We start from the raw sequence: 20,733 nt of genomic DNA, 5'->3' as shown, positions 1-20,733 counted from the left end.
TGTGTGGATAAAAAAATATTAAAAATTTTAAAGCAAAAACGTAATCTACATAAAATTCTTAGAAAATTCTCCAAAGAAACCATGGATCCAAAATCAAAGCAAAATTTGCGCCTCTCGACTTGAAAAAGAGCGGGCATGTACATTTTCAAGTCGAGAGGCGCGGATTAGGGTTTCTTCGAAAAATTCCCAAGCGTTAGGTATTTACCCGGTAGAAACCCATCTCTATTAATGGGATCGTAAATAAGCACAATTCTCGATTATGGAGAAAAGATCAGCTAGAAGCATTGCAAGAGCTACCAATGCATCCAGAAAAAGTCACAGTTTGGTGATGTTTATGGGCTGGTGGTATAATTGGAACGTACTTCTTCAAAAATGATGCGATATGTAACGTAACCGTGAATGGTGAGCGCTACCGTGAGATGATATCCAACTTTTTTTGCCCAAAATGCAGTAGCTTGACGTGCATGACATGTGGTTTCAAGAAGACGGTGTCACATGGCACACAGCACGCGTAACAATGGACTTTTTGAGAGGCGAGTTCAGTGAACATTTTATTTCACGTTCGGGACCTGTCAATTGGCCACCTAGATCGTGCGATTTAAACAATTTAGACTATTTTTTGAGGAGCTGTGTTAAAGTTCGTGCCTATACAGACAAGCCCGCTTCAATTGACGCATTGGAAGACAACATTGAAGCATTTATTCATGAAATACCGGCCGAAATGTTGGAAAGAGTGTACGAAATAAGACTAAGCGGATGGTCCATTTGAGGCGTAGTCAATGTCAACATATGCCTGAAATAATCTTCAAACATTAAATTATATGGACCGTTCTATCGATTCAAATAAAAATTTCATGCATTTTTCTGAATTTTGAGTTTTATGTTCTTAAAAAATCACCCTTTACTTCGCGTCAGCTACGTTATAAAGTCGTCTTTCTGTATGCAATTGCCAAGCTGCCCATGAATATTCCTTTAAGGAACAGGGGCAAACTTCTCACATATCAATGAGTGCTGTCCGATCCAAGTTTAAACTCAATCATACGAAGCCCCATTTTATAGCCAAGTCCGAATGGCGTACTGTAGTGCAACACCTCTTTGGGAAGAAGTATGTAACACTTCGAAACTTTAGTGCAAAACACGTATATTCCTATTCGAGATAATATTTTAAGTCGATCCGATCCGTCCGTCTGTCTGTCCATCAAAAACACGCAAACTTTTGAACGAGTGAGGCTAGGCAATTGAAATTTTGCACAAACACTTCTTATTGATGTAAATCATTTGCGATTATAAATGAGCCATGTTTAGATATAGCTCCCATATAAATATTCTTAAGGAATTTGCCTAAAATTTTTAAAAATTTTGCACAATATTTATACTAAGTATGGTTTAAACCGGTCTATAACTTTATATAGTGGGTTGTCCAAAAAGTATTTGCGGATTTTTCATATAGTCGGCGTTGACAAATTTTTTCACAGCTTGTGACTCTGTAATTGCATTCTTTCTTCTGTCAGTTATCAGCTGTTACTTTTAGCTTGCTTTAGAAAAAAAGTGTAAAAAAGTATATTTGATTAATGTTTTATTAAAAATGCATTTACTTTCTTTTAAAAAATCCGCAATTACTTTTTGGGCAACCCAATAGCTCTCATTTTAACTGATTTGCTTTGTAGAGCCTCCGTAGAGAACCATTATTACGCAATTTATTATATGGCAGAAATTTTGTGCCTAGTGTTTTGTTATGACTGCCAATAACTCTGAATATCAGGTTTAAAGCAAAATTGGCTTATATCTCGATTTAGCTCCGCTTTAAATCGTTCTGCCGGTTTAATATCTTGAGCACTTCGAGGGCGCAATTATAACCGAAATCATCTAAAATTTTGGATTAAGTGTATTGTTATGACTTCCAAATCCTCCGTCTGCTTTCCCCTCCTATTTCTAACACTGCACATATACATAGGTGTAAAGATTTCTTCAGAAAATTACAGTAAATCTAAAGACAAATTTCTTTGTCTCTGAACTAAATTCAATTCCCTATTATTTTCATCAGTGTATCACCAACATAGTTTTGCAATTACAGAACTCTCATCATCATCACCACCATGAAATAATAAAATATATGGTTTCATATTGCACAATGCATTGCTAGGGCATCTCAAGCATCCCCTAACTATAATGAAGTACAAAAGGTCCTGCTTCTTCATCAGTGTGGGGTGTTAATGAAGTCCTTGTTGAACATCTTGTTTTGTGTCATACACACACGTGCCAGTCAAGCTGAATGAAACACAACCAATCTCACTCTTCGTGTTGCCTCATTCGCACTGTCATAAAGTATAAAACATTAATCCTTCAAAAATAATCAAATGAATTACACTTTTAGTGTCTCGGCACTTGGGTCGTTAGTTGATAGCATTTGATCCCACATAAATTATATGGGACATCCTGAACACGAATATCATCCGTCATTGTGATGTGAGAACTGGCAGTGAAAATTAAGCGATAGAGTGGGAGGTCGTGTGTTGAGTGGCGGATAAGCTATAAAAGTTGTTGAAACACTAGTAGGGAACATTTTTTTTAATCAATTACAAAAGACCGCAAAAAAAAAATGCGTAGAGGATGAAAATAAATGAAATATGAGCTGGGAACATTTTTCAGGAATATTCAAGCGCAAAAAATGGACCCTAACGCATTAGGTGGAACAAAATGGGTAGGAGTAAATAGACTTAAGACCAAAGCTTATTATTGGGTTGCCCAAAAAGTAATTGCGGATTTTTTAAAAGAAAGTAAATGCATTTTTAATAAAACTAAGAATGAACTTTAATAAAATATACTTTTTTTACGCAATTTTTTTCTAAAGCAAGCTAAAAGTAACAGCTTATAACTGACAGAAGAAAGAATGCAATTACAGAGTCACAAGCTGTGAAAAAATTTGTCAACGTCGACTATATGAAAAACCCGCAATTACTTTTTGGGCAACCCAATAGCTGCCATATAAAACCGATCTCGGATTTTGACTTCCCTAACCTCTAGAGGGCGCTATTCTTATTGGCTGTTATTTGGCTGGAGTTTTGCAAATGGCGTTTTGTTGTGACTTCCAACAACTGTGCAGGGTATGGTCTAAATCGATTCATAACTTAATATGACTACGAAATCAAACAATCTCGGATCTTGACTTTTTGAACTCAATAGAGGGCGTAATTATTATTCAATTTGGCTTAAATTTTGCTTAAGGTGTTTCATTTTGGCTTCTAACAACTGCGTCAAGCATGGTCTAAGTCCGTTTATAAACTGATATAGCTGACATATAAACCGATCTTCCTATTTGCCCCTAGAGGGCGTTACCAGTAGCCGATATGGCTGAAATTTTTCAAGTGGCGTTTTGTTATGACTTTTGGCAGCCGTGCCAGGTATGATCCAAATTGACCTGACATAGTAACTCCCACATAAACCGAACTCTCGATTTTCCTTTTTTTAGCTCCTAGAGAACGCCATTCTTATCGATTTAAAATAAAAAAAAATATAAAGACTTTTTGTAATGACTTCCCATTATCCGTTTTTAAAATTCTGGCTATAAAGTTGAAGTCATGCCAAGTTCTTTGGATGGTGTCTAAGGAACTTGAACATACGGTTGTTGGAGGTTATATAATATTCGGCGTAGGCGAACCTAACACGCTTTTAATTGTTTTTTGCTTATATTTTTGTATACACCTCCTTTTGATTTCCCATTTAACAGCTTGCACTTTATTTTAAACGGCGGTAACTTAATTATTTTTGCCAACTAATTAGTACATCACACACCAAAAAGGTATATAAAATATTTGAATTTTAAACCATTTTCCCTTAAAGCTCTATTTCATTGTAGTAGTAGACGCAAGCAGCGCCAACATAACTGAAATAGGTTAACATTTTCAGTACCAGGCAAAAAACCAATTCATTTGGCTAATTGCGGTGTAATTCAAGTTCTGGCCGCCCTTACGCGGCGGCCACACCACTTCATTTCAATTAAATTTTGACACGCAAATGTAATAAAAACAAAACGAGAGAAATGTGAAAGCAGGATACACTCCTGAACCACTCTTGGTCCCATGCTCCTCCGCCTGTCTCAAGTGAAAAGTCATTAAGTCAAATGTAATACAATAACTAAGGCATTCCACGCTCACCAGAGCTGTTGTTCGTTACCAATACTCATAAATTTTATGATGACCTTAAAGAAATTAAAACATTCGACTCTATTGGCTTTAATTGCCATGGTGTATGGGGATGGTGGTATATAAGCCAACTATAAAAACGAAAAAGTGCAGTAGCAAAAAAAAAAAAAAACAAAAAGCTAAGACCCTTGCAAAGTTTTATATTCTAGCCGGCTAGCTGCATTGAAGCCTTCTATCCTTTTTTTTCTTGTTTTATGGGCCTAGGGGAAAAATAATTAATTTACACAAACTTAAAGTCCTCGCATAATGGCCTACATTAATTTAAATAATTCGTGTTTTTTCGTTTATTTCTCTGGCTTTTTAAGCATCATTGTGAGAGTTAAAGCTTAATATTTGCTCAGAGGAGCTGTGATTAATTGAGCCTAAAAGTAGATTATGCATTTTATGTTACTTTTAAATTGTTTTTGCTAAAATTCCCTCTTGCCACTGTTTATTCTGCTACTACTACTACTTTGTGGGCCATAAACTTGAGTTTAGTTGAAATAACACGGTTTAACGCTGCTCAATGTGAAAACTTTTATATTCATAATTTTGCTCAATGGAATTATGGTTAATGAGGCGGAAAATAAGCAACTGGTATGAAGTAAGGCTCCCAGATAATAAAAGCAAAAGGTATTCTCCAAGCCCATTATAATTATATGAGTTTTTAAATGCTTTTTTTAGTAAGGGATGAAATTAACAAAAAAAAAAACGACTCATTAATTTTAGGAAATTTTATGAAAAACGCAGTAGAATTATTATGCAAGACCTTGTATTGTTAGCATTAATAAATCTAAGCCTTAAGGTATGCTATATTTTATGGGGGCAATATAATATGATCATAGATGGAGGCTAGAGCTATGGGCTAACAAAAGATATCAAAATGTTTGCAATTGTGAAACAAAATCAAGGAGAAAAATTATGCTTATGCATACTTCTCAAACAATCTAACAAAAACTTCAATAAATATAAACCTAAGTTAAACAATATCAAACAGAAGCCTAAAAGTATGCTGTACTTTTATGCAATACACTTATAAAATTTTAATTCTTTATATCCAGGAAATAAAAAGATAAACTGCCCCACTAGTCACATCATACTTTCATTTCCACCCACTATAATACAGATCAAATTAATGTGCATTAGGTTCAGTGGGATTTAATCACATTTGACAAGTTCTTTGGAGAACTTTTTGGAGCCTTAAAGTATGCTGTACTTTTGTGCAATACACTCATACAATTTTAAATTTTCAGCAAACAAACAGACCCTTCCCCTTATCTCAATTTTGAAAAACTCCAGATCTCGGCGATGGGTGCATCGATTTAAATGAAATTTTGTATGCCAACCAACCCACCCAAACACATAAAATTGGTATAAAACTTTGGGCTCAAATAACCGTGGGGGACGCCCTACCCTAAAACCCTCCAAAACGGACAAGTTTATTAATTGGGACAATATGGGTATCAAATGAAAGGTATTTAAGAGTAGATACGAACTTTATATAACAATTTAACCTCACGTGTCGGGGGATCCGCCCCACCCCCTAAACTGTACAAAAATGACATGTTTACCAATTCGCTGAATATGGGTATCAAATTAGAAGTAGAATACGAAATTTATATAAAAATCTGGGGTTCAGTCCCAGAGGGGTCACCCCACCCAAAAAACCACCTCCAAACGGATATGTAGGTCGATCGGGCCAGTATCGGATTCTAACGAAAGGTATTTGAGAGTAGGATACGAAACTTATATAAAAATTTGGGGTCTCTTTCCAGACGGATAGCGAAAGATGGGAATTTTACTAACGACATCGCAATTAAAAACATTTTGTTTGCATATTTTTACATAAATTTCACCCGAATAGCAGCATTAATCAGCTTTCTAGAGACTCAAGAAATCAAATCGGGAGATCGATTTATAAGGAAGTCGTATTAATATACCTTGAATTAAATTTCAACCTAAGCGGACAAAAATTGCGCCCTCTACAAGTCATATCGCGAAATTGGTTTATATGGGAGCTATATTAGGTTAAAGGCTGATTTAAACCTAACATGACACGATTGTTGGGAGCCATACTAAAACAGAATTTCAGCTTAATCGGACAATAATTGCGTCCTCTAGAGGCTCAATAGCCAAAATCCGGTGTTTGGTATATAGAGGAGCTATATCCGGCTATGGAACAATTTTTATGATTCTTAATATGGTCATTGGAAGTCCCAAAGAAACATTACCTACAAAATTTCAGTCATAAAGGATAATAATTGCACCCTATAGAGGCTCAAAAAGGCACATGGATAGATCGGTTTATATGGGAGCTACATATATATGGTTAAAGACCGATTTTGCCCATACTTAATACCGTTGTTTGCCAGATATAAGAGAACACCACATGCAAAATTTCAAATTGGATAATAATTGTGACCTGAAAAGGCTCAAGAAGTCAAATGGGGAGATTGGTTATTGTTATTTTATATCAGGTTATTGTCCGATATGGATCATACTTGGGGCGGTTGTTGGAAGTCTTAACAAAACACCACATGCAAAAGTTCAGCAGCGCCCTCTAGAGGCGCTATAAGTCAATTTAGTAGACCAGTTTATATGGCAGCTACATTAAAACATGTACCGATTTGAAACCTTAAGAATCCCAATTGATCTTCACCAATAAAAAAATATTTTAGCAAGATTTCAAATCCCTTGCTTTTGCTTTTCATAAGTTATCGTGCTTTTTACAGGCAAAGGGACAGACATTGCAAAATCAACTAAATCGAGTGTCCAGGGAATCTTAAATAAAAATACTTTGTTGGACCCCAAATCGATATTTCGTTAAATTACCAGTGTAATGATAAAGTTAGTACACCCCTTTAAAATATTACCAAAGCGTGTGCTTAGTTGAAATAATTTGAAGAGACCTCTCCTCCTTCCATCCTAAAAGTATGCTTTACCCAGTGAGAGTGTTCATACAGCCGCCTAGCAGGAGGTCTGCTGGTTAATTATTTTTCTGAAAAATCATTTAAATTAATCCCTTCACCAAAGTCAATTTTTTATTCATAATACTGGAAATTAATTTCAGTGTGTGTGCCCTATCCCTGATTTTGGCCACCATATCATTTTCATTTGCAACACAGCTGGCCATCAAAATAATTAGCTGTTCATCATATGTCATGAAAGCCAACTTGGCTGTTAATGAGTTTCATTTCAGCAAAATCTTGTTAACAACAAAGAAGAACAAATGCTGATGATTTCTCGGTTCTCTGTTGCTGCTGCTGCTACTGGGGCGTTAACATCCACATCAACACAACACATTTCTGTGGGCCAAAATCAGGGCTGTCAATATGTAGTGGCGCACACGTTGGTTGCCAAAGGGTCTTGGAGGGAGGATGGGGCAAAATGATGGCTGGGAAGAACTCAGAAAAGGAAGTATGGCCCAAACGAAAGAGAACAAGAACCTTACAAATCATTTAATGTATACTTGAAACTTGACCTCTTTCGAATTGTTGTTGGGTTCGGTACACCCCCGCTGATGCCATTGCAAACAAAGATGGCCTAATGACTTTCAGTTTATGTAGCTCTCATGATGCGGCCGCATCTGGTTGCCATCAACATCATTGACCATGATGATGACCCATGTTTGGGAGGCAATTAAAATCGGATGTCACAAACTTTAAGAGTTTTTGGCCAAAGAAACCCAAAACCCAGCGAAGACAAAAACATCAAAATAATGAAGTGTAACAGTAGCGAGAAAAGGGACCTTGACAAAAACTAATTATAATTCCATGAATATTCAAAGAAGTGTTCATGACAAATTCATTAAAAATAAAAGTATGAAAAAGCCTTAAATTTGTGTGTTTTTTTTTAATATGCACAATTTTTAAGCATTTGGGGATAGGCTTTATGGGAAAGTAAAAACAAAAAAAAAAAAGGATTATCTGAAATTTCAAAAATGTGAACTCTTTTGGGAGAGAATTTTCATACAGAATTATGGAAGCAACAAAAGTTTCGAGACCAGCCGACAAAAAGATAGACATGGCTACATTTTCTTTTATCTTTAGATTAGTTTAGTTAGTTTAGTTTTAATGATAAAATTGTTTGCAAAAAGCACACCACAATTTGTGATTGATTAAATTGCCTCATTCACTTATTCCCATTGAAGGCCAAAGAGGTACTGATTGATACTCAACCATTTATGGGCATCATTTACAGGCCACCCCGGCCTAGCATAGTGTCATAATTTTCATTTTCTTTTTGTTTTATCTCTTACACCTTATGTCCCCCCATCTTTATGAACAACAGTTTGTTGTATTCTTATTTTTCCATGTCTTTTTTTTTTTTCTTTTTTCCTCCTTAGAGGACCCTCCATAGACACGGCTTTCAGTTCATTTGCGGCTTACAAGGTCCCATTGCGCTATTTGCATAATGAAATTTAAATATGTGTTTTCCGTTTTAAGTTATGAAACATGACATTAATGGCCAAAGCACAAGGTTGGGAAGTTGATATTGATGTGCGTGTGTGTGTGTGTGTGTTTGCATGAAAAAGGCCATGAAGGAAACTGCCAAGGATATGGCATGGCGACAAATTGAAAACCCTGCCCTGTGTTGCCAGTTTCCAGGTTGTGTTGAATTTTCTTTTTGGAGGTTAAATATTTATTAAAGCTCTTAAGCTGTTGTAAGAGGGAAAATCTAAAATTAACACGAAAAGAAATTGAGCTAAGGGCAAGTCACCACCATGGACATTGGAAAAATGCAAAAAAAGTAAACATATGAAAGTAGCGACCTCTAGCGGCTTAGGAGGAAACATCTGAGGATGGGTTTATATTAGAGCTGGCAACTTATCGATAATGGCAGTATTCGATATCTTCGATATTTCTTTTAATAAATATCGATAGCATCGCTACTATCGCAAATTCCCCATCACCTATATTTCAAATATTTAGATAGATCGATTTATATAGATGCAAATTCAATGCACAGACCGAATAAAACCAAATTTAATCAAGTCAATTGGAAACCATGAGAGAAATCATTGTAAAATTTGAGCCCAATCTGATGAAAATAGCGCCCTCTATAGACGCAATATATCCTATAGGATAGGACATTTAGTGTCGGATCGCTTATTTTTGTTCAATTATGCCAAAAATTGAAATTTGCCGATAGTATCGATAGGAAAAATAACAATCGATATTCAGACAAAAAATAAAATATCGATAGTGCAATCGATAGTTTATAAAAGGGTTACATCAGCTTATGGAGCGATTTGGTCCATACTTAGCATAGATCTTGGAAACGATACCAAAAGTCATCCCATAAGAATTTGGCCCAATCAAGTTTTGGCCAAAAGCAAGGCGCCCTCTGGCGGTTATGAAAAACAAAATTGGGAGAAGGGTTTATATAAGCATAGATCTTGGAAACGATACCAAAAGTCATCCCATAAGAATTTGGCCCAATCAAGGTTTGGCCTACAAGAAAGGCGCCCTCTGGCGGGTTAGAAAAAACAAAATTGGAAGAAGGGTTTTTATAAGCTAATCAAATTATGAATATTTCCGGACAAAACTTGACAAAGATATTGGGAGTCATAGAAAAGATCATCACGTTAAATTTTAGACACCTCAGTATACATGGACGGCACCCTCTAGTGGCTTACGAAATAAAATCGAGAGTTGGGTTTATATGGTAGCTATATCAGGTTATGAACGTGTCTAAACAAAGCACCACACGCAAAATTTCAGCGACATCGGATAATAATAGCGTCCTCTAGAGGCTAAGAAGTCAAATGGGTAGATTGGTTTCTATGGCAGCTATATCAGTCCTCTAGTGGCTAAGAACTCATATGGGTAGATTGGTTTCTATGGCAGCTATATTAGGTAATGGACCACTTTAAACCATACTAGACATGTTTGTTCTAATGCATAACAGAACACCACGTGTAAAATTTCACCCGAATCGGATAATAATTGCGACATATGAGAAATCAACATTTAAGCAAAAGCAAAGCAAAATGGCGCCCTCTAGTGGCTTAAGAAGTAGAATCGGCAAATGGGTTTATATAACAGGTTTTGGACCACACGCAAAATTTCAGCGAAATCGGATAACAATTGCGTTCTCCAAAGGCTAAGAAGTCAAATGGGTAGATTGGTTTCTATGGCAGCTATATCAGTCCTCTAGAGGCTAATTAGTCAAATGGGTAGTTTGGTTTCTATGGCAGCTATATCAGGTTATGGACCGCTTTAGACCATACTAGACTTGTTTGTTCTAATTCATGACAGAACACCAAGTGTAAAATTTCATCCGAATCGGATAATAATAGCGCCATAGGAAAAACCATTGGGCAAGTCAAAGAAAAGTTGCGCCCTCTAGTGGCTTAAGAAGTAAAATCGGCAGATGGGTTTATATAACAGGCTTTGGACCGATTCGGGTCATGCTCGACGTAGCGGCTTAAGAAGTAAAATTGGCAGATGGGTTTATATGGGACCTCTATCAGGTTATTAACCGATTCGGAAACCGTCGGGCAAAATTTTAGCCAAATCGAATAAAAATTGCGCCCTCTAGCAGCTTAGGAAATAAAATCGACGGATGAGTTTATATGGGACCTATAACAGGTTATGGACCGATTTGGGCCATACTCGACGTGGATGTTGAATGTCAAAGAACAAATCATAGTGCAAAATTTAAGTCAAATCGAATACAAAAAATACGCCCTCTAGCGGCTTAATAAGTAAAATCGGCAGATGGTTTTATATGGGACCTGCATCAGGTTATAGATGAATGTATTCAACAATGAGAATAGCATGTCCTCCATACTATAAAGGGGATTAAAAACACCAAAGGGCTTATACCAAATTTAATTTCACAGCTTATACTTACAGTTCATATCGAGTATAAATTTCTTGGTCAAAGCTGCCACCACATGACCATTGCTGGCTTGACATGTGTAAACCTGTAATACAGAGAGCAAAAAGTGAAAAATGGTTAATAAGGCCAAATGTAAACTTAGAAGGTTAGGAAAGGATCAAAGTCTCACAAAAGGAAAACAAATAGAGTTAGCATACATGTTACCTAAAAATATTTCATTAAGGGGCCATGCAAAACTTCTAAAAATATTGCAGCCTTATATAGATGGGCGCCCCAGTATTCGAATTGGAAGCGTGCCTGGATTACCAGTGCAGGGGTCGTGTGTTCGATTCCCGCCAGAAGCCTTGGTCTGTCGCTACTGTGGTATCACAATGAACTTAAAATTGTCTAAGTGAGTCTGTAAAGGACTGCCACTCTTACCTAACCTTACCTTTATAGATGTTTAGGTTAGTCAGATTTTTTTATCTGCTGCATACCTCTAGGGGCATAAATAATAAAAAAAACGAGTAGAAGTGTGCCAAGTTCGGCCGGGCCGAATCTTATATGCCCTTCACCATGGATCGCATTTGTCAAGTTTTTCGCCCGGTTTCTCTGTATAGGCAAACAAAGGATAATGGATAAGAATTACTATGCTGGTGGAGTTTATTCAAGTTTTGAACCGATTCAGGTCATATTGGGAGTATGAATGTTAGAGGCCATAGAAAAAGTACTGTCATAGATCATAAGAAAAGTTGTTATGCAAAATTTCAGCTAAATCAGAGAAGAACTGCGCCCTCTATGGGCTCAAGAAGTATAATCATGAGATCGATTTTTAGGAAGATATATCAGGGTTTAAACCAGAAAAAGGCATTGTACAAAATTTCAACCAAATTTTCTTCACATCCTCCAGAGGCTCAAAGTTGTAATAGGAAGATCGGTTTATATGGGAGCTATATCAGGTTTAACACCGATTCGGACCATACTTGGCACATCTGTTGACTGTTATAGAAAACACCATAGTACACAATTTCAGGCAAATCAGTAAAGAATTGCATGCTCTAAAGGCTCAAGGAAATATTTGTGCAAAATATCAAGCGCCTAGCTTTACTCCCTCGAAGTTAGCGTGGTTTCCAGCGAGCTCGTATTACAAAGGCACGAATCCCACCAAAGACTCTGGTCTGTTGCTAATTTGGCATCATAATGTACAAAAATGGTCTAAGTGAGTTCGAATTCAGACTGCGACTATAACCTAAGCTAAGCACCGTAGTTGGTGACTTAGAATTGCAACCAAGCAACGGTTCTGATTGGTTTTAACTTGAAAAAATCCAGGCTTATATCGATTTTCCTTCATGTCAAATGCGAACACAAACCTCCCCAAGGTATCACCTGGGTGACTTCCTTTAACACCCATTGAAGTTGGCGTCCTTTAACACCCGTTGAAGTTGGAGTTCTTTAACACCGGGTTAGTAACCCATCACCTTAACTTAAAGTGGTTACAAAAAAAAAAAAAATCGAAGAAGATTTAAAACTAATCCCCCCATGTTGACGACCGACGTAATCTTTTAAAATACCATGATTGACGTATCTGCAGCTGGAATGTCCACACTCCTTAAAGCGAGGGCGTTGTATAGGCACAGTAGGATGTATTGGAGACATAAAGGGCAGACATTACCGCCATACAGGAAGTGCGATGGCTCGGGAAGGGCTTCAACAACACCGAGAGGTGACACCCTATATTATAGCTGCCATGAAACAAGGCATGAATTTGGCTGTGGATTTAGCTAGGGATTGATGATATAACGGTGCAGTGACAATACATTGCCCACTCCATGGAAAATGCCGCGAAATCCGTACTTGGGTACAGCAAGCCTCACCTAAAGAACCTATGGTATGACCAAGAGTGTCGAAATACTACTGAACCCAAGAATGCGGCATTCAGAGCGACCCAGCAATCAGTAGCAATACGCCAGATGAAGGAGAGAAATCTCAAGAACAGGAGAGGAGAAACGTCTATGCCTCTGAATAGACCTGAGTGTGAACGAATTGAGATGTGCAAGAGTCAGAATGAAGTCCGGAAATTCTCCCAAGCATCAAACCAATGGCTTAAGTGCAGGCACATCCTCCAGCAGAGACAAAGAAGAAAATCTAGTAACCGACACAGATGAGGTGCTGGGAATATGGAAAGAATATTTTACCATGCAACTAGTGTTCGATAATGGCGGCGAAGAGGATACCGCAGGATACCTCATAGTCAGAATTAGGTCCAAGTAGCTGTAACCCGAACCCTGAGGCCACCGTAGGGCAGAGGTAAGCATGTCCCCCTATTACGCTGAACGCCTGGGTTCGAATCCTGGCGAAACCATCAGAAAAAAAAATGCCAGCGGTGGTTTTTCTTCCTCCTAATGCTGGGAACATTTGTGAGGTACTATGCCATGTAAAACTTCTCTCGCATTGCGGCACGCCGTTCGGACTCGGCTATAAAAATGAGGCCCCTTATCATTGAGCTTAAACTTGAATCGGACTGCACTCATTGATATGTGAGAAATTTGCCCCTGTTCCTTAGTGGAATGTTCATGGGCAAAATTTGTATTTGTATTTGTAACCCGACTGAAGAACAACAAGACAGCAGGAGCCAATGGGTTACCCGCTGAACTATTCAAGACCGGAAGTGACACACTGATAAGGCGTATGTATCAGCTTGTCTGCGCGATCTGGCTAAAAGAACGCATAGCCGGTGGAACCTCTGCATACCATGTCCCATACACAAGAAAGAAGACAAGACGGCATGTGCCAACTTCAGTGGAATAAATCTCCTATCCATCACATACAATAAGGTGCTCTGGAGCGTACTATGTGAAATTTTATAGCCTAAAGTCAATGGGTCCCATCAATACGGCTTGAGACCTGGTAAATCCTCCATAGACTGGTGGACAAAACACTGGCTATGATAGAACATTTGTTCCACTAGCCGAATGTAGAATAGGTTTCCAAGCGCCCCGATCTTCTGAGCTTTTTCTAAAATCTCTGACACCAAGTTTCGAGGCATCTCCCACCACTTGATCTTTCAATTTCTCTTAGTTTTTGGTAGTCCCAGTTTGCGTGTACCACCGTGATCGCCTTCAAAAGACTTTTTTGCTGGGGCTTCTTCATCCATTTTGACAAAATGACCTAGCCAACGCAACTGTTATATTCTGATGCGTTTAACTATGCTCTTGTTTCATACGACGTCTATATTCTACATCAACGCAAACTGGTCCATGTATTTAACGAAGAATTTTTCCCTCAACCACTCCAAGTACTGACTCATCTGCTTTCCCAAGTATCCATGCCTCGAAGCCATACAACAACACGGGTAGTGTCAGGGTCTTGTATAGTGTAAATTTCCAATGGACTGAGCTCACTTGGAGGCCAGAGTTAGCCGATTGTGAACTCTAGTCAGAGGAGAGCACCACTATACACCTCTCTTCATACTCTACACTACCAATTTCTGCACTTCTACAAGGAGGAGATTTGTTCGACTCATTGCTAGGTTTCATCATTGACTTAGAATTTTCAACGGATTCGTTTAAGCCATTTCCCTAATATATTCAAGCGAATATTTTTTAGATTTTCTTTCTATGCCATCGATTTATAAAAAAAAAAAAAAATACATAAACAACCATAAAGCCTAGCTACACTAAAAAAAAGAAATTTCGATAATAATTCATGTATGAAACCACACATAAAAAATCGTTTACGCTTTTATGGGTTAATTATGTTTCTGGCAAGCATTTTTTATCACAAAAATTTTACGACCGCATATTATTTCCCATTCCCTAGGGTATTTATGTATATATTTTACTTTGCTCTACGTATGGGCCTCTTGCTCTCTTCCCTTACTCACTCTGCTATTTTTGACATAAACACCTTTTTGTCAGGATCATTATTGACATCGTCAAAGCTTATTGGTAATAGCGTCTAAAAAACACACACACACACACACAACATACATAATGCCAAGTAAGCCGCAGCACTCGCCCATATCTTGGCAAATGCAGTCAATATATACAAGTGCCAAGAAGAGTCCTTTCACACACATACACATACACATACATTTTATAGTCATACATATTTTCATATTAAGCATCATCATTATGACACAGAGAAAGTGAATCAATGTTTTCATTATACCAACTTCCTTTAACAACTTTGCTGGTTTTGTTTTGTTTTGTTTGGTTTTGCTATGTTTTGTTTTTCTTCTAGGTTTTCAAGGATTCCACCTTGTTTTATGTATAGAATAAAGGCATATGCAAATACACTTGGAAAAATTTATAAAATATATAAGTGGCCACATGAAAATATGTATAAAAATTCATCAGAAAAATCCTACAATGCCTCACGGAATGTTACCTAATGGAATGTTTTTGGTTTTCAAGACTGGCCTTAACTTCCACAAAGTGTAGGACCTTTAAAATTGGCTGGACAACATTTTTGAAACAAGACCTACGGATTTCTCGTGAAAAAGTATTCACAAATCAGACGAACAGTGGAACGAAGACTACGGAAACACTAAACGTAGGAGAATTTCTTGCGACAATTTGTATACCCTAATTTCGTCATTCTGTTTGTAACTACTCGAAATATTCGTCTGAGGCTCCATAAAGTATATATATTCTTGATCGTCGAGACATTTTATGTCGATCTAACCATGTCCGTCCGTCTGTCTGTCGAAAGCACGATAACTTCCGAAGGAGTAAAGCTAGCCGCTTGAAATTTTGCACAAATACTTCTAATTAGTGTAGGTCGGTTGGTATTGTAAATGGGCCATATCGGTCCATGTTTTGATATAGCTGTCATATAAACCGATCTTGGGTCTTGACTTCTTGAGCCTCTAGAGTGCGCAATTCTTATCCGATTGGGATGAAATTTTGCACGACGTGTTTTGTTATGATATCCAACAACTGCGCCAAGTATGGTTGAAATCGGTTTATAACCTAATATAGCTGCCATGTAAACCGATCTTGGGTCTTGACTTCTTGAGCCTCTAGAGTGCGCAATTCTTATCCGATTGGAATGAAATTTTGCACGTAGTATTTTGTTATGATATCTAACAACTATGCCAAGTATGGTTCAAGTCGGTTCATAACCTGATATAGCTGTCATACAAATAGATCTGGGGACTTGACTTCTTGAGCTTCTAGAGGGCGCAATTCCTATCCGATTTGGCTGAAATTTCGCAAAACGTATTTTTGTCTTACTTTCAATAACTTTATCAAATAAGGTTCAAATCGGTTCATAACCTGATATAGCTGCCATATAAACCGATCTGGGATCTTGACTTCTAGAGCCTCTAGAAGTCGCAATTATTATCCGATTTGCCTGAAATTTTGTACGACGGATTCTCTCATGACCATCAACATACGTGTTTATTATGGTCTGAATCGGTCTATAGCCCGATACAGCTCCCATATAAATCGATCTCTCTATTTTACTTCTTGAGCCCCAAAGGGCGCAATTCTTATTCAAATTGGCTGACATTTTACACAGGTCTCCAACATATAATTTAATTGTGGTCCAAACCGGACCATATCTTGAAATCGCTCTAATAGCAGAGCAAATCTTTTCTTATATCCTTTTTTTGCCTAAGAAGATATGACGGGAAAAGAACTCGACAAATGCGATCCATGGTGGAGGGTATATAAGATTCGGCCCGGCCGAACTTAGAACGCTTTTACTTGGTTTTTTTTGTACTGTACTTTGTACATATTTTGATAGTCGTAACAGAATGTACCAAACTTGGAAGGTATCTTGAATTCCCCAACAATTGAACTATTAAGGGGTTCAAAAAGTCAATACGGGAGGTGTGTGACAGACCTTAAAATTCTTTTATACTAGTTTGAGGTCGGCATGAAGCCAACAAAAAACAAGTAAGTTCGGCCGGGCCGAATCTTGAGAACCCACCACCATGAATTCTGCTAAAATATGGGAGCTAAATCTGGTTGTAGAACGAATTGGTCCGTACTTTGGGCTGTTCTTGAGAGTCATAACAGAACACAATATGCAAAATTTCAGCAAAATCGCTTAAAAATCGAAGATTGTAAGGGCTCAAAAAATCAAATCGGGAGATCGGTTTATATGGGAGCTATATCATGTTCTCAACCGATTTGGACCGTGCTTAACTTAATTACGGCTTCCAGGGGCTCAAAGAGACTAATCGGGAGATTGGTTTATATGGAAGCTATATCAAGTTATAGTTTGATTTAGACCATACTTAACACATTTGTTGGGGGTCATCACAAAACACCATGTACAAAATTTCAACCAAATCGGATGAAAATTGAGGTTTCAGGGACTCAAGAAATCAAATCGGGAGATCGGTTTATATGGGAGCTATATAAGGTAATAGACAGATTTAGATTATACTCGACACAGTTGTTGGAAGTCCAAATAGAACACTACCCACGAAATTTCAGCCAAACCTGACAAAAATTGCGGCTTCCAGGGGCTCAAGAAGTCTAATCAGGAGATCGGTTTATATGGGAGCTATATTAGGATCTTTACCGATATGGACCGCACTTAACACAGTTGTTGGAAGTCATAACAAAACACTACATGCAAAATTTCAGCCAAATCGGACAAAAATTGCGGCTTCCAGGGGCTCAAGAAGTCAAATGGGGAGATCGGTTTATATGGGAGCTATATCTGGTAAAGGCCCGATTTAGACCGTACTTGGCACAGTTGTTGGAAGTCGTAATAAAACACTACATGCAAAATTTCAGCCAAATCGGACAACAATTGCGGCTTCCAGGGGCTCAAGAAGTCTAATCAGGAGATCGGTTTATATGGGAGCTATATTAGGATCTTTACCGATATGGACCGCACTTAACACAGTTGTTGGAAGTCATAACAAAACACTACATGCAATATTTCAGCCAAATCGAACAAAAATTGCGGCTTCCAGGGGCTCAAGAAGTCTAATCAGGAGATCGGTTTATATGGGAGCTATATTAGGATCTTTACCGATATGGACCGCACTTAACACAGTTGTTGGAAGTCATAACAAAACACTACATGCAATATTTCAGCCAAATCGGACAAAAATTGGGGCTTCCAGGGGCTCAAGAAGTCAAATCGGGAGATCGGTTTATATGGGAGCTATATCAGGTTATAGACCGATTTTGACCATACTTGGCACAGTTGTTGGAAGTCACAAGGGAACACTATGTGCAAAATTTCAGCCAAATAGGACAAAAATTAAGGCTTCTTGGGGCTGAAAAAGTCAAATCGGGAGATAATCCAAATCTGAACCGATATGGCCCATTTGCAATCCCCAACGACCTACTTCAATATGAAGTATCCGTGGAAAATTTCAAGCGGCAGGCTCCACGCGTTCGACCCCTATTGAGATTTCGACAGACGGACATGGCTAGTTCGACCCAGATTGTCGAGACAATTAAGAATATATTGGGTTGCCCAAAAAGTAATTGCGGATTTTTCATATAGTCGGCGTTGACAAATTTTTTCACAGCTTGTGACTCTGTAATTGCATTCTTTCTTCTGTCAGTTATCAGCTGTTACTTTTAGCTTGTTTTAGAAAAAAAAGTGTAAAAAAAGTATATTTGATTAAAGTTCATTCTAAGTTTTATTAAAAATGCATTTACTTTCTTTTAAAAAAATCCGCAATTACTTTTTGGGCAACCCAATATATCCTTATGGGGTCCTAGATCAATATTTCAAGATGTTACAAAAGGAATGACTAAATTAGTATACCCCATCCAATGGTGGTGGATATATAAAAAAAATTTGAAGCAAAATATTGCAAAAGGGCAACTTTGTCTAACCACTCCCCAAAGTAGAGGGTAAAGTCACTACGATTAGATTAGGTTAGGTTTAAGTGACAGCCTGCTATCAGACTCACTTAGACGTTTTCGCCCATTGTGATACCACGGGAACAGAAGAAGGAAGATGCCTTCTAATCCTTAAAGTTAAACCATCCAGATCGCTCTAAAAAGCCCGAATTGGACCGAATCAGACAGGTTCTCAAAGAAATGAGAACCTAAAGTGGAACTCCTTGTAACTGCTAGTGCGGGACACACACAGAGAAGGCGTTCTATAGTCTTTTCTTCTTTGACGTCCTCACACCAGATTTCCGATTAGACAGTGACCTGTCATAACGGACACAATGATTGAGACGTCTGTTCTGGAAAACAGTAGATCTCTTCAAGTCTAGATTAGGCCACATAGGTTTGGAATGTTCACAGCCCCCTCTTTGTGACCATCTATCATTTGTTGCCCTTCGGACCAGGCGTCCTGAAAACTTAGCTTACATATCGCTAGAGGCTTACCCATAGATTCCAGTATCCCTGGAATGTGTAGGGTAGTTTCTAGTCTCGCAAGATATCTCTATGGCCCCCCACCCAGAAAAGGTGAATTTTGAACTGTTCAGCCATCTTGTTGAGAGATCTGCAACAGTCGAGGGCGTAGAGGTCGTTGCAATATGGGTAGCCACAATGTCCAGAGGCATAAAATGTAGCATTGAAATCAGTGCGTCAGATGGTGCGTCCTTTGGCTCCGGTTAAGTATTGAAGAGTAGGTGGATTTTTGAAGCGCCGTCCACCAGACCACTACACCATATAGCATTATAGGTCTGACAACTGCCCTATGCATGACCCGCGTTCTAAGTCATCAACTTTTGCCAATGGCTTTCTTGCAGGTGTATAGGGCAAGAGTGGCCTTTCTTGCCCTTTCCAAAATGTTGGATTTGAAGTTCAATTTCCTCTTCAGAAAAACACCAAGGTATTTTCCTCCTATCTCCCTAAGCCAGGGAACCAGTCTATCAGGTACAGCTTGTAATTCAAAGTCACTAAAGCAGATAATTCATCTAGTCAAACATATTTATACCCTGCACCACTACTGCGGTACAGGGTATTATAACTGAGTGAATTTGTCTGTAACATACAGAAGGAAGAGAATAAGACCCATTGATAAGTATACCGATTCTGGTTCGATTTAGCTATCTCCGTCTGTCTGCCCATATTAATTTGTGCAAAACGTAAAGGTCGTAATTTTCAACCGATCGTCGTCAAATTTGGAACACATACGTTTTTCGGCCTAGGGACAAAGCCTACAGAAATTGGAAAACATCGGTTCAGATTTGAATATAGCTTCCATATATATGTTCGTCCGATTTGTAGAAATAATCCAATAAAATATTAATTTGTGAACCTATTCTCCCGAAATTTGGCAGGAACAATTTGCTCTTGACTCTCAACATTGCTGAGGAATTTTATAAAAATCGGTTCCGATTTACATATAGCTGTCATATATATATATATCTCCCGATTTTCACTTCTAGAGCCACTGAAAGCGCATTTCTTCAATAATCTTCCCAAAAATTTTGTACAACGCTTTCCTCGACGACTTCCACAATATCCATAAACTTTGGTCGAAATCGGTTCAGATTTAGACATAGCTCCCATATATATTTTCATCAGATTTTTAGGAATATTGCAATAAAGTGCTCATTTATTAACCGATTCTCCCGAAATTTAGCAGAAAGGATTTTGTCTTGACTCTCGATATTACTGGTGAATATCATACAAATCGGTTCAGATTTAGATATAGCTCTCATCCATATATTGGGTTGCCCAAAAAGTAATTGCGGATTTTTTAAAAGAAAGTAAATGCATTTTTAATAAAACTTAGAATAAACTTTAATCAAATATACTTTTTTTACACTTTTTTTTCT

General features: G+C 37.9%; 1 protein-coding gene across 1 annotated transcript in view; it reads right to left on the bottom strand.

Annotated features, from left to right (window-relative positions):
• The window catches only part of LOC106085562 (uncharacterized), a 380,981-nt gene that overhangs the window by 75,833 nt on the left and 284,415 nt on the right, over nucleotides 1-20,733 (bottom strand). The window contains exon 6 of the mRNA XM_059369101.1: nucleotides 11,040-11,112. Within this exon, the coding sequence (XP_059225084.1) occupies nucleotides 11,040-11,112 (73 nt within the window). The remainder of the gene's footprint in view (nucleotides 1-11,039; nucleotides 11,113-20,733) is intronic.

This window comes from Stomoxys calcitrans, chromosome 5 (genome assembly GCF_963082655.1).
Source record: "Stomoxys calcitrans chromosome 5, idStoCalc2.1, whole genome shotgun sequence".
Taxonomy (NCBI): domain Eukaryota; kingdom Metazoa; phylum Arthropoda; class Insecta; order Diptera; family Muscidae; genus Stomoxys; species Stomoxys calcitrans.
Note: the sequence above shows the minus strand (reverse complement) of the source record. Positions and strands in the feature narration are given on the sequence as shown.